The sequence below is a fragment of the Uloborus diversus genome, chromosome 8 (assembly GCF_026930045.1).
Source record: "Uloborus diversus isolate 005 chromosome 8, Udiv.v.3.1, whole genome shotgun sequence".
In the NCBI taxonomy this organism is placed as follows: Eukaryota; Metazoa; Arthropoda; class Arachnida; order Araneae; family Uloboridae; genus Uloborus; species Uloborus diversus.
In genome coordinates, this window is record NC_072738.1 from 41,917,253 (window position 1) to 41,932,359 (window position 15,107).

The window sequence follows — 15,107 nt, forward strand, 5'->3', positions numbered from 1 at the left end:
TTTGAATCAGAAAATTGATTCATTACTGAATAGTTTTTTCAAAAAAGATCTGGTTTGGAAACATAAAGAACTAAACTATGTGGCTTTACTTCAAAGAACCAAAATACTGTCAAGTTATGTGGATGATTAAAGGCACTGTTGACACTAAAAGGTAACTTTTGAAGCAAATTTATTGAAACTTAATGATGACTCATTCAACCTTTGTCCCATTCAATATCATTTTGCCTGTTTTTTTTTTTTTAAATCATACATTTAAGCATCATCATATTTGCTTCATTGCATTTTTACTTTACTTAAATTTATATGATAAAGACAAAGAAGAATAGTTTAGTTTTTTAAGTGTGCACTTATATTTTTCCCACAACGAGTAAGTGCTTCAATGAGGCTGTGGGACGTTTTGCTAATGCTCATTTCCGAATATTACCAAGTTTGAGATTAAATAGTGCTATTCTCTTCATGTAACGAGGTCATGAAAATTTTCATTGAAGTCATGAAAAAGTTTTGGAAAAGTCATGGAATTTTTTCATCCAAATAGAGTATGAACCCTGGTACTTGAAGCTGTTGTCATATGTGAAAAGCCTTGAAGATGAATGTCATATGTGATAAATAACATACTCTGCATTTCAAGCTTGCTTTAAAGTCCGACCCTCTTCCCTAAAAAATATTTTATGCTATTTTTGGTCAGATGGGAGCAAAAAAGTCAGTTATGCGACTCTTTTTTTTTGTTGTTGTTGTTTTGAAATTTAAGTCCTTAAAATGTACTTTAAATGATTTTTGGAGCATTAAGAAGGAGTGGGAGGTCATTCTCACTCTTTTCACAATTTACAAAAAAAAAAAAATCATTTTACTAAGAGAAGGCAAAAAGAAACGAGCTGATGTGTGCATCACATGACTTCCTTTTACACCAATATAGTGTTATTCCCCTTTATCGGCAATTTTAATGTGATTCAATAGTTAACCCTAAAAATCACCAACAGTGGACAAATTGAAACCAGATTTAAAAAAAAAAAATTCACGAAATTTGTCGCCAGTTGGCAAGAAAACATGGCAACCAAAAGCTTTGCAATACATCGGCAGGTATTTGCCAAATTATAACACCACTTGAGTCAGCATTGAAATTAACAATGATCCCCCCCAAAAAAAAGGTGCAAATGACCCCTTTAGAAACACTCGAATGCAACCAAAAGGGGAGGTGCACAACTAGACCCCACTAGGAGTCTACGTATCAAATTTCAACTTTCTAGGACATATTGTTCTTGAGTTATACGACATACATACGCACATACATACAGACGTCACGAGAAAATTAGTTGTAATTAACTCGGAAATCATCAAAATGGGTATTTCGGGCGTCAATACGTTCTTAGGTATATATGCTTGTGTAGTTAGGTCAAAAAAAAACTCGACATTCATTCGGGGGGTGAGCAAAATGGAAATTATGGTCGATTTTTGAGTGAACATTTTTTCGCGAATACAATACTTCCTTTTCTGTAAAAATAAGTAAAAAGACTTCACTGATGCACTAAGTGTTTGTGGAAATGGTTAGTCACATACGTTTGATTCATCTAAGCTGCATGTTTAATTCAAATATGAGGCAGTTGTTTAAAGCTAGATTTTGTTCTGTTTTTGGGGATTTGATTCAATAAAGCGACTAATTAAATTCATCACCGATTTAATTACCGAGAACTCAATGTATAGTGCTAATTTCTTTCTTTCTTTTTTTTTTGTGAATAAAGTTAATAGCAAAATACTATTGTTTTAAAGTTTTATTAACGTCCTCATGGCTAAAATAATCTAATAAAAAACATAACTGATTATTCTGATAATTCACTTTTTTTTAATAGGTGATAAATCAAAACTTCAGCATATGGTACAGATGGCATGGACTTTTATAAATGACAGGTATTTATTTTATGCTGTATACTTTTACTCTTTAAGTATTATGTTTTGTCTTGTAAATTCTTTTATAACTGTGTATCAAGGATTTTTTATAAACTTGTGGTACTTTAAACTTCTACTTTTGCTGTAATTTTTTCTGAGTTGTTAAATGTAATAAAAATCTGTCTTATTTACAGCATAATAATAATAAATATATTTTAGTACATGAATGTAATTTTATATAAGTTATAGTATTCTGCCATCGGAAGGTATAGCACAGTATCTGCAAAAATAAGTTTTTTGAGATATTTGAAGAAACACATTTTGGATTCCATAGGAAATGTTGAAATTAGATCTTTTTCCATTTTTATTCTCAGCAGAAATCAAATAAGCAAACTTGTACAATAAAGATAAAATACTATAGATGACAAAAACGTAAAAAGTAAATTAAAAAAAGAAAGAAAATGAAAAATTTGCAATTACTGTGCTTTACTTTCCCACGGCAGTAATGTTTTTCTAACTCATGAAATAAATTGTAACTTCAGAATAGCATTTGCGTAATTGGATTGCAGTGAAATCCTGTTGCAACAAATACCAATACAAGGAAGGTATCCATTTCAGAGCAAAAAGTTTTCAGTAACAATTTAATTTCCATTTGATTGTTTAATTTGATTACAATAAAATTCTCGTACCATTGAACAAGATTTGCCATCCTTTAAAGTTTGTTGTGATGAGATTGCACTGTTTTGCAAAAATTAAACAGGGAAGGAGCAAAACAATTTCTTAATGAAAAAAGACGGTCACAGGTATAAAAAGTTGAAAAACCACTTTAATAAGCTATTTTGTACATATTTTTGATTTTATATTGTCTTATCTATCAGCGTTTTACATTGCCCCCACCCCTTATAAGTGAATAAGTAATAGATCTTTTACTTAATTAATCATAAATGGAAACGGGACTACGTGAAAAATTTCTGGAACAGCTTTTGGCTACATATTCTTAGAAATTTCATTTGAATCAGGGTTGCTATTACGATTTTTTGAAAAACCCAAGATTAGGATCATAAAACTCCCTAGATCTGGGGGGGGGGGAACACGATCATGGCTCGAGAAGGATAGATGTTTTCCCTTAATGCATTTTTTTTGTGCAGTTGCAGCTTATGCATGTGAGGAACCTCCATTTTCGATTTATTAGTCAAAAAATTACATTTTAGTGAATATATTATGTCTTAATTGTTAAAAATTTAATAAATGTATCATTTTCATCAGTAAAGCCCAAATTAGAAGAATTTCAAACTAAATCCCAAGAACCCATCTCTGTTAAAAACCCAAACTCTGGCAGCCCTGGTAAAAATGTTCCCTTTATTTTCTAATATTCATGTTTTATTTCTTCCACAGTCTGTGTACCACATTATGCCTTCAGTGGGAGCCAGAAGTGATAGCCATAGCACTTATGTATTTAGCAGGGAAACTGAGCAAGTTTGAAGTAATAGATTGGAATGGAAGGACACCTGGGCAATCACAGTGGTGGGACGTGTTTGTTGAAAATATGTCCACTGAACTTTTGGAAGGTAAATAAAAATTTTCAGTCAACAGTTGTCTAACCGATATGTTGCTTAGGCAGTTTCCAAGGATCCACATAGGGAAACTTTTGTGCAGAATAATAGTCACATTCACACAGTACATGAATTGAGCTTTCTTCTGCCACTGACATCCTCTACATGATGGATCGTCGGTACACCCATCACATTAAGATGTCTATTAAGAGAGCAATGTCCAGTTAGTATCCCAACAGACTTTGTAATCTCTTTTCTACACAGACTATGCAGCGCCCTGGATCTAAACCAGGGAGGATGCTGGTTGAGAGCTCTGGCCTGTCTCTGAGAGTTAGACTGAAGCCACCTACCATATGGTTCATCCATTAAAAAAAAAAAAAAGACTTGTTGCACGACAGCGAATGAGGGCCAAGACCTACTGAGCCCAATTCAATTTTCCTGACCAGGGGCTCTGGGGTGTAAGGCAGATGTTCCGATTAAGTGGTCAGCCTAACGCGAACCCTCAGTGTTCGGTTTCCCAAGTACGCTTGGTACTCATTTTAGTAACCCACTGAAGGGATGAACGGCTGAGTCAACCATGCCCAACCTAGGAATAGAACCCCGGGCCTGTAGCGTGGGAGCGCAAAGCGCTATCATTGAGCCACTGGGCTTACCGATTCATCCATAAGTAGATTTTAAAAAAAAACTCATCCTTAGATCAGTAACAAATCTTGTCAAATGGAAACATTTTCCGCCAATAAACATGTATTTTATTATTTTGATTAAAGGCAAATTTCTAGCTTAAACTACTAACCTAAACAGCACTGTGTGCAGCTCGAGCAAGTCTATATGAGTTTGTAGGTTTGTCCCTGTTAATCGTTTTTTTCTTATCCCCCATCATAAAAAATAATATTCTATAAAAATCATTTGAATTTTGACGTCTTAAAGTCAAATTATGTTTTTCCCCATTATGAAATGCATTAGGACCCTACTTATTGTGTTTCTTGTTTCTACGAATGGAATGGAAATGGAGAAGAATTTCACGCCTGATATGTTATGACTGATGATTTTCTATGTTAGATGTTTCAAGGCACATTCAAGCTATGGTTATTATGGCCAATTTGCACCTGGACACTTATCATAAAAAATTTTACTTACAGCATACACTGTTGTGATATTTTTATTTCCCATCAATCTTAAATGATAGGAATTAGTAATCTGGGAACATTGTATTCAGATGAAATTTTGCCATTTAAGTTCATTTTATAATCGTTTTTCCTGAGAAACGTCAAGATATGACGGATGAAATTTGCTTCTACATTTCAACGATGCAATTTCCTGTTTGGTGATGTTTTGATAGTTGAAATTGTAACCCTTACTCCAGTTGATGAACCCTAAACTCCAGTAGATAGCAGTCATTGTTGACCACTTTTTTTGTTTCTTCATTACCCTGAAATGACATAGTCTTACCAGTAATACAGTTAAGTTACCGGATCCAGTTCAGCCCAAAGCCTTTCGCTGCATGTTAAACATTACCAAAACATATTACCGTGAAGCACTGTTTATATGTTTCTCTTTTATACGTTTTTATCCATTATACTTTTTTTAAATTGGTCCCTGCAGTGTTCAATACACATTAACATATATCTGTTATACATTTTTTCCTTTATACGCTTTTTTCATACAGTCCCTTATAAAATGTATAAACGGTGCTTCACTGTATCAAATTATCATGCCGTGGCACAAGTTTCATTGTTGATGACGTCAGGAGTGTTACTAGATCATTGGCTATTATATATATGAGGATGTAAAATCTGTTTGAGCTAAGCCTTGGAAAGGAAACTGAATGAACAAAAAAGACAACAATAAATAACCATAGCGCTGAAATTTAGTCCTTTTAATAAATATCAAAAACAATGAACATGACCTTTTCTCGTCATCAGGGTACTCTTTCAGATAGACTTATCTAAATTCGATGTTTTCCAATTCCATACCAACTGTGGGACAACAATATCTGTTTATTTTTTATCTAGTAGATAATATATGTATTATTTCATCATGATGTATAATGTTTGAATTATATGTTAATTTTATTTTCAGATATTTGCCACCAGGTTCTGGATTTATATTCTACCCCTATACCAAATACACCTCAGGATTCTCCTCCTGCAACACCTCCAACAAAATCAACTAGGAAAACATCTCAGCCAGTATGTTAATTTTTTTCTGAATAATGAAATGAAGAAAATTGCTTGATTTCTGTTTGTGCACTTTTAAAAACTTCACTTGTACTATATTTAATTATTTTTTTACATAATGAAGAAGAAATAAAATCCAACTGTGTTTAGCTAATTTTCAAATAGTTGCAATTAGTTTATTCCATTAAAGATAACAAAACTGCACCATAATTGTCTGAAATTCACAACAGGAGAGGGAATCATGTTTCTGAAATCATTTTTAAAATTTTCCTAAATTAATTTTATTATTCCTTCTTACCTTTTGTGTTGAGATGTTGCAAAACTGACAATCAAACATAAGTGTTTGGCCACCTATTGTTGGGTCATCTCATAAATAGCTGAAGTGTCTCAAAAATTCAAATGTTTAGTTTTATAAGCTATACATGTATATTTTGTTTCATATACATGCTTATGCCATATATATGTGCAAGTATTGTTTTTAAAATATTTGTTGCACATAACTTTAGTGTGGAAAGAGCTTTAAAGCTTATTATTTCAGCTCCAGTAAAAAATCATGAAATTTTTGCTCAACAGTTCTTGAGTGATTAACGGTATTAGTTGTTGCAATAGTCCTTAAAGAATTCTGATTCTCTACACAGTGTGACATTCTCTCATTTAGCAGGAGTGCAATCTATGCCTTAGTAGTTTGTTTTTGTTTAAATGTTACTTACAAAATATGTGGTTGTTATGAAATTCAGCACTTGGTAAAGAACTAAGCAGCTTCAACTACAAACCGTAAATTGAAATAATTCACAGAAATTATACTCATGCAGTAGGACAACAAAAGAATTAAAAGGATGTTTTTTTTAATTTATCTTTCTAGTGAAGGCATAGAATTAGATTTTTATCAGTATGCCTAGTAATAACTTAAGATATATGAAACATTTTAATTTTAAAAGTTATTTTACTTAACTCTTTCATGTATCATTAGACTGAAAATTTTGTACTTATGTCATATTTGTTCGCCAAAATCTCATCAGTACTTTAAGTAAGTTCAACAGCCACATCAAAGATAACTATTGCAAATAAATATCAAGCAACTTGTTACAGCATCCAAAGATTGCAGTTTCACCCTTTTTTTTTCAGATCATGACGTTTTCTGAAGTACTGAAATCAAACATCATTCAACATCAAACATCATGAAATGTAACATCAACATAATCCCCCATAATATCAATATAGTCCAATGATTTTTTTAAATTGTAATTGATGTTGATTCAAGCTATTTTACAAAAAAGTTCCCACTTGGATGACAAGGTTTGGTGTCATGGGTTTAGAGCATGAGACTATCTTATGAAATTCAGGATTTGTGTTCGTTGGACACCTTGCTTATAAATGTGTCAAAAGATATGAAGTATAGCTTTGAAATCATATTTATCTTATGCTATCATCAATGGCTGGGATACGGATTCCTTCCATTATTTATCTGAGTTCAAACATCTCACAGTTGAGCACAGTAACAATCACAGAAGGGAAAATGACCTTATTTGCTTTGAAAAAGCTTTAAATATACATTTGAATCATAGTCATACATTGCATAAGATAACAGGAATAAGAGATCGGTAGTTATTTTTTTTTTGCAAAATATTTAATATCATTAACTACAAACAAAAAATGGTTGCCTTAAGTGACTAACACAAATTACCATTGTTTTGACATACCTTTGTTTTTTTGCCTATTATGTACAAAAAAGCTGATAAATCTTTCTGGAACCATATATTTAATGTAAAAAGGGTTTAGAAATATTTCTCTCAAAAAATGTTAACTAAAATAATTGCTTTTACACTATATTTACTGCAATTTAGTAAATATAGTGTAAAAGCAATTTGCTTGCATAGCAAAATAACATTTAATCCATAATGGAGAAACTAAATAAACTGCCTCAGATACAACTGTTTTTTTTTATTCCAAAACATTATGATGAAATAAAGTGGACAAAGCTTATGTACAGTAGACGATTTCACTTAAGAACGGAAGTCAAAAAACAAGATAGTAAAAAACATAAAGTGCATTTTAGTTATAAAATAAAAAGTTAACTTGAAAAAAAAATAAATACTTTACTAGTAGTATCACAATTTCTTCATAATTAAAAACATAATAATAAATAGATTCCATAATATGTTGAAGAACAGATAAACTAGAATTCACAGCTCAGTCACAGAGATGACCATTAAGACTGCTCCCAGTGATGAAGCTAACTGTGTTTTAAACATCCTTGATTTATTGAAAGAAATTCCCATTAAGGATGTTTCCGCAGACTTATATTTAAGCGATTTCCAGCAGTTTAAGAGACAGCTTCTGTTCTAACATTATTTATTTCTGCTTCTAACATTATGTCATTATTCATGTACCTCAGTGAAGTTGTTGATGTTAAAGACGTTGAGCAATGATTGGCTGCTGGTAGGAATCCTCATCAAGCAACTTTATCAGATGACAAGGACAATATCATCAGAGAAGTCATTGACATGTTTGATGATGACAATGACTCCAACATCAATGACAATGTGACACCCATCATATCACATACAGAAGAAAAAAATATGTTGTAGATGGCATTATGCCACTTGGAGAACATGCATCGACTTCTTCTATTGATATAAGGCTACTTAAAAAATGGCGAAATTATGCAGCAAGTTCTGAAAGTTCTAACCCACAAAAAAAAAAGACTGTGATTTTTGAACATTCTTGTTAAAGTCTAACCACAAAAAGTTGGCCCTTGGCTCGCCTTGTTTCAGAAGTGTCCATTTTCATGAAGGCGCAATATGGAGAGTAAAGTTGAAATGGAACTTACAAGTTCGTCATTGGTTCTAGAGATTGAATACGTCATCTTGAAATTTAAGAAAATAGACAAAGAGGTTAAACATTTTAATTTTGTGTGGTCAAGGCAGATGTCTCATTGGACAGGTCACATCCTAAATAAGTCCTGGGTAGGTCTTGGCTAATTCTTTCAGCAATTATTGGTCAGAGATAACAACGCCTCCTATAATTAATTCAATGGAAAATTTGCGAGAGTAAGATTGCAATAAAGAATGCAAAGCTTGTCATTTTTACTTTCTCACCAACTCAATGCTTTTATTGCTGCAACTTAAACCTTTCAGGTCTAAATAATCACATATCAAAAATATTCTAGAAGTACGTTTTTTTTTTCATATTGTAAAAATGTTGCTAAACTCTAAAATATGGCACGCATCCTTTCCTTTTTATCTACCTATTTTAAGGAATGGACTAAAGGGTAAGACAACGGAACTCGAATAGTTCACAGTTCCGTTGTCTTACCCTTTTTTCCTAAAATCAGTCTACAAATTGCCAGAATCTTAAAAAAGTTTCATTTTTCCGTCACTTTTTCTCCTGTTAATAAATTAAAATTTTCACAGCTTAAACACCCTGTTCACAACCTTGACAAATGGGGCATTTACAGTGTTTCCTGCCAGTGCAAATTGGCCTACATTGGGCAGACTCGACAATCCCTCAAATTCCGGATAAAAGAACACGAGAATTACGTCAAGAAACAGGATCTCAAACGCTCCTCTATTGCTCAACATTGTTGGTCCTGCGGTCATAATTTTATTTTTTCTTCCGCCAAAGTTATTCACGAGTGTTCGTCCATTCATGATTTAGATTTTTGGGAGTCATATTACATATGGAAAAATGCTAATTTAATCGTCAATGATTTGTCTAGCACTCCCCCTTTTCCTAATGTTTGGAAGTCTGTTATTTGATTTATTTTTTGTCCGTGACATTTTTCTCCTGAGTGCAACTGTCCTCTTGAGTTCTGACGTAACCTTGACGTCATCATTTCCGGTACTGCTCTCATATCTTTTACAACTCGTCTCTCATTCCATTGTTCGCCTCGACTGTGTTTTAATCGGGTGAACCTGTCTTCGTTTTTAATGCACTGATGATGGCACTTGTATTTTAGAGTGCCGAAACAGCTGTTTGCTGGTTTTTTAACCTTTTTCCATTCTCAATTTGTACTTTACATACGTTGTCATATTTTATTCACTATGCAGTACAAAGTTTTTGACTACTTTTTATGTATTAATTCACTTTTCTGCACTCATGTGAGAGGAACAAAAAATAAATGAATGCTTGAATAAAATATATTTTACGTTATTACAAAAGCTTTGAATGTAACAGTTAACATTACTTTTGCAGAGATGGGTTCTACTGCATGAGTTAGTGATCTATATTAGCTATTTTCCTTGTAAAAAAGCTTAATATTTAATTTTCGTTCAGACGTGGAGTTATTTTCTCAAGTTTGTTTTATTTATTTATTTATTTAAATCATCAAAATTAGTCAACACTAAAGTACTTTCCAACCCAAAGGTACAATGAGAAAATAACATATAAATGTACCTTTTGCTGTTATATGATAGATTTTTCTTTTTTTAAATAGTTCAAGAAAAACACATTCAATCACTTATAAAAATTCATAATTCACTAATATAGGTGTGAATTTTTCATTAAACTGATTTTTTTTTCAAAGTTATATGAATTGACAAAAGATATTTTTGTTATTAGTTATTGTAAGAAGGAAAAGAAATACCTGCATACATTTAATAATTTGTAGATTTTAGTATAAACACAAGTTCACGGATGCTAGAAAAAAGCTTTTGTTCTTTTTTTTTCAACAAGCATATATCTTTTTCCAGTGTTATTGAGGGACTTTTTATCATGTCTTACAGCCATCACCTATTGAAGTTGCAACTTCACCAGCTCAAATAAAACCGAAGGAAGATCCAGTTGGTCAGCCTATTCCTCGGTTAGAGCCTGGAGAACTGAAACGAAAGGTAGCTGTATCTGCCAAAAAGGATGTTAAGGAAAGTAAGAATCCAAAAATCACGGAGGGCAAAGCTATTCCTATCATAACCAGCAGTTCTTCGCCTAAAGCCTCCACAAGCAGTCAGGGATCAAACACTCAGCCATCATCCCCTACAATTCCTGCTGCTGTGGAAACTATTACCAAAAAAGTGATAAAGGAAGACAATGTTAATCCACATGCCTCTTTTGCTGATCCTGTATATAGAACAAATGCTACTGCAGTTGCTCAGCCTTATTCTCATACTGCTTCATATTTGTCAGCTGAAGTTGCCCCTTCTACAGTGGCTATTCCTGTTACTAGTTTTCCTCCTACTATTCCTCCCCCTACTTCAACGTTCACTCAAGCCGCACCTGCTTATTACCCACCTGTTACTCCTGAGAGGCAGCCGTTCCCAAACATGCAACAACCTCCTCCTCAGATTTATCCTCAGCGACCAATGCAATTTCAACGTCCACCACCCCCTATTCCATCTGGTCCTCCTCCTAACATGCACCCTCCCCCTCCACCACAGTATGTGCACCCAACTGGCCCACCACCTCCATTCAGAGCACAATATCCTCCGCCTCGACCTCCTCCAAGCATTATCACTAATCCTCCACCAATGCCTGCACCAGGAATTACATCACATCCACCTCCATCTCATCCACCAAATATGCGTCCTAACATGATTCGATCTGTTCCACCTCCACCTCCTGGTGTTCCTCCAAACAGACCAATGGGCCCTCGCATGAGAGGGGACAATTCATTTCCTCCACCACCTGGACTGGGCCCTCCAAACCAAGGGCCACGAGGTCTTTTTGAAAAAGATTTTAGAAGTAGAAGAGAACATGAGTATGAGGGACCTTTTCATCAAGACTCTTTTCCCGAGTATGACCCTGGATATCCTTCAGGAACTAATGAATTTGACAGACGGCCTCCTCCTCCTCCTCGACCTTTTAATATGAATCGTCCACCAAACCGAATGCAGGAAAGAGGACCTCGTCCTACTGGGCCAAACAACATGCCTCCCCAGCAAGGAGCTCCAACTGGGATTCCTCCTGTTCGAATTACAGGAAGGTACTAAGTAGTATTTTAAATATTTCTTTCATTTTTCAAATATTATTAAATTGATCAAACTCATTTTTCTCAAAAGTTTCTATTTTAAGCTATTTGTGTTAAATGCTTTGTATAGTTTGCAATTCATTATGTAACAATGTAAGAGGGTTTTAACTTTCATGATTGCATACGATAAAACTTTTTGTAAATAATGTGTTGAAGAGTTGGTAAGTTGCAAGTGATCTAAAGCTGAGCTATCTGTGGTAATATTCAATGCATACTCATCTTTAACTTCTACAGAGCAGAGAATCTCTGCTTTACTTAATGTCTAAAATTATATTTCATGCTTTGCATATTGCTGTGTTGTAATAAGATTTAAGAATATATTTTGTTATTCATGTGGTAATATTTCATTACCTTAATTTGAAAACATTTTGTATAATTGTTATTTGTTTTACGTCTGCTATATTTTTGTGTTAAAAAAATCATTTGAAATCTAGCCGATTAACCAAAAACTCCTTTCAAATAACATTTTAATTGTTTTCACATGTTTTTTTTTTTTTTTTTAAACATTCTGATGTAAAATGACAACCTTCAAAATGAAGGTGTCTGAGATTTCATAATTTTGTAGAATTACGTTTCTTCTTTGGCTTTTTCCATTTCAGTCTTGTTTAATTTGTTCTGAGACAATGTTATGTGCATATTTGCAGTTTGTAAATAATTCTCATTTTTAGTTAGCATTTTTATCTCTTTTCCTCTTTGAAATCAGAACATTTTAAGTTGAGTCACTTCTTTCTAATTCAAAATACGTTTGCTCTACAAAATGTTTAGAAAATTTCATTTTATTTCAACATGAAGTTATAAAAAGTATAACTTTAAAACAACAATATTAATAAGTTTCACCCATATTTCAATATTACCAGAAAAATGCATCCATGAAATGTGTTATGTAATACAAAACCAAAATGTAAATCATCAATATAATATAGAGACTGTCAAGTGTAATACTTTGAGACATTTTTCTTATCAGAGAAGATTTAAAAAAAATAGGCTTGTTTTTCTTGTTCTCCATTCCTTGCCATTTTTTTAATGAATGAAAGAGACATTAAGCAAAAACGTTAATGAAGATGCCTACAAACATTAATGCATAATGTGTATGCAAAAACCTATAACTACAACATTTCAAATCCTAGAAAATCAGAACAGAAAGTGTTGAAAAGTACATATGAAAAGAAAAGTTTTCATTTAGTGCAGTTTAATTGTTGAAGATCATTTATTTTTTTATTGAGTTGGTCTATAATATTTTTTATTGTCTGATTTATAATTTCAATGTCAAGTCAGTTAAGTTTTTGAGATTGCTACATGATATCTTATAAATCATTGAACCTGGGTTTATACTGACTTACTTTTAAGATAACAATTTCTAAGCAAGATTTTTTTTTCCTTGTTTTCTTCAATGTATAATTTTTTTATTCCAATATTTTCTTTATTGAAACAGTTAGATAGCTCTATGCATTCTTTTACTTCAGTTTCTGAGTAATGTTTTAGATGATGCAAGTTAATATTTAATCCTAAATATGTGTTCATGTCACTTCTTAAATTAAAAAATACTGAATGGCAATACTTAAAAATTCAAAACCCTTTTCTGATTAAGAACAGCTCTACTTAAAGTCATTAAAGTAGATAACTATCGAAGTTAAAACTCTTTTCTTTATAAAATTAAAGTTATCTATTCAAGAAATGCTTTTGTGCGTAAGAAAGTGTTGAATAAATAGTTAGTAACGTACACTGCAATTTGAATTCTGTTGTAATATTTTAGTGTGAAATTCCATTGAATTCATTTAGTAGGATATTTATTTTTCTCTGCAACATATTACTAATGCCAAATATTTGACATTCAAAGTAGCAATAATGTTTTTAGTTAATGCTAGCAGGTACCCGCACGATCATGCCAGTGTCCTCCTTTTTTTATGCCAAGTTCGTCGCCTGTGGCGGCTGTTTAAAAAAAATTTGGCAATGGTATTAATTTGTCTATATATATCTTTTTTGTATTTTCTATACCTATTTCCAGTTGAGTTTTGTGTCATTCACCTTTTTACGCCAAAACTGCAAACAAAGATCATTCAAAAAAACTGCGCTTTATTCATTTAATTAAATAGCGCAAAAAAAAAAGGTATGTTTGATAAAAGGAAAAAAAACCTCCAGAATCCCCCCCCCCCCCCTCCCCACCTGATGTCAGATAACCAGTAATCATACTTTTTAACTAAAATGCCTGAACCGTCTTTGAAGACCTAAATGCAATTCTTTGCAATCTAAAATATTGTGCGAAAAACAAATAATCTTCAACTCCATTGTTAATCGCCAAATAAGTCGATGCAAAAAAAAGCGACACAGCGAAACGAAACGTTCAATCCAGGCATGATGTCACGGAATAAAGAAACATTTTCCCCCCTACTCGGAACGGAAGTAGAAGATAAAATGTGTCATTTTGAATTTTAAAAAATTGTAAATTGTAAATTGAATTTTAAAAAATGTAAAAAAAAAAGCTATTACATATTTTTAAAAAATTGTTTTTTCTGAAGAAGGTGAAATGTCTTGTCTAACTGCATACTAAGGTTTTTTTTCAAAATTTCATTTTTTTTTAAACAGCTATTGCGTATTTTTCAAAACTTTTTTTTTCTGAAGAGGGAGACATGTTTTGACTACTACATACTAAATTTTCAGAGAGAAATATGTAATACTTTTTGGGAGATGGGTTTAGAAAAAAGTTGAACCTGGAAAAAAACTCAAAATAAAGGTTTTTTCAAAAATTCATAAAAAATTTAAAAATTGTTCAATCTTTAAAATTTTTCAGTTGTCATATTTTAAATTCCCTACACTATGGTACAAAACATATTTTCTTGGCTTGATTGGTTAAGGCTCTGTGAGGAATTGAACACAAAAAAGGGCTAAAAATCACATAAAACATTTAATTAAGAAAAAACTAATTAGAAATTAAGAATTTGGGCTTAGGCCGCAGACCCCCGAGGTACATTCGATTTTTGTGCCAAGTTTCAGAGCTGTCGGTGCTATGGGGACTTCTGGCCATCGGGTACAAATAAAGAAGCACCGTCACCTTTATATATACAGTGACTCCCAAAAGTCTTCGTACACCTATGACTTTCAACGAAATAGGCCCCAATCCATTGGTTAGAATTAATATTTCGGAATGGGTATTTAATTATAAGATCTATGATCAATTTTTAACAAAACTAAATGAAAATTTTTTTAAAAACATTAAAACTTAATTTTTTAAAAATCAAAAACAAAAAAGTGCCGGAAATTTCATCTCACAAAAGTCTTCGTACACTTTATAAAATGTCTATATCTTATTGAATTATCTAACTTTTTATTAAGTTATTAATTAGTAGAATATCATACAGTATTCATAACACCTTTTAAATGTCTGGGAATAGATTTCATTCTTTTTCTTTCTTTTTTTTGCGTAATTTCTGAGTAAGTGTTCAATCACACTTCGAGTCTTACTGTTTCTAGCTCTATTTTCGTTTTAAAGCCCTATTTTCGAAATCTAGCCTCCAGATACCTCTAAATACGTTACAT

At 32.5% G+C, this 15,107-nt stretch overlaps 1 protein-coding gene across 1 annotated transcript in view; it reads left to right on the top strand.

Annotated features, from left to right (window-relative positions):
* Nucleotides 1–15,107, top strand: part of LOC129227488 (cyclin-K-like) — a 98,132-nt gene that overhangs the window by 54,172 nt on the left and 28,853 nt on the right. The window contains exons 7-10 of the mRNA XM_054862061.1: nucleotides 1,845–1,902; nucleotides 3,277–3,449; nucleotides 5,514–5,623; nucleotides 10,336–11,528. Coding sequence (XP_054718036.1) covers nucleotides 1,845–1,902; nucleotides 3,277–3,449; nucleotides 5,514–5,623; nucleotides 10,336–11,528 — 1,534 coding nt within the window. The remainder of the gene's footprint in view (nucleotides 1–1,844; nucleotides 1,903–3,276; nucleotides 3,450–5,513; nucleotides 5,624–10,335; nucleotides 11,529–15,107) is intronic.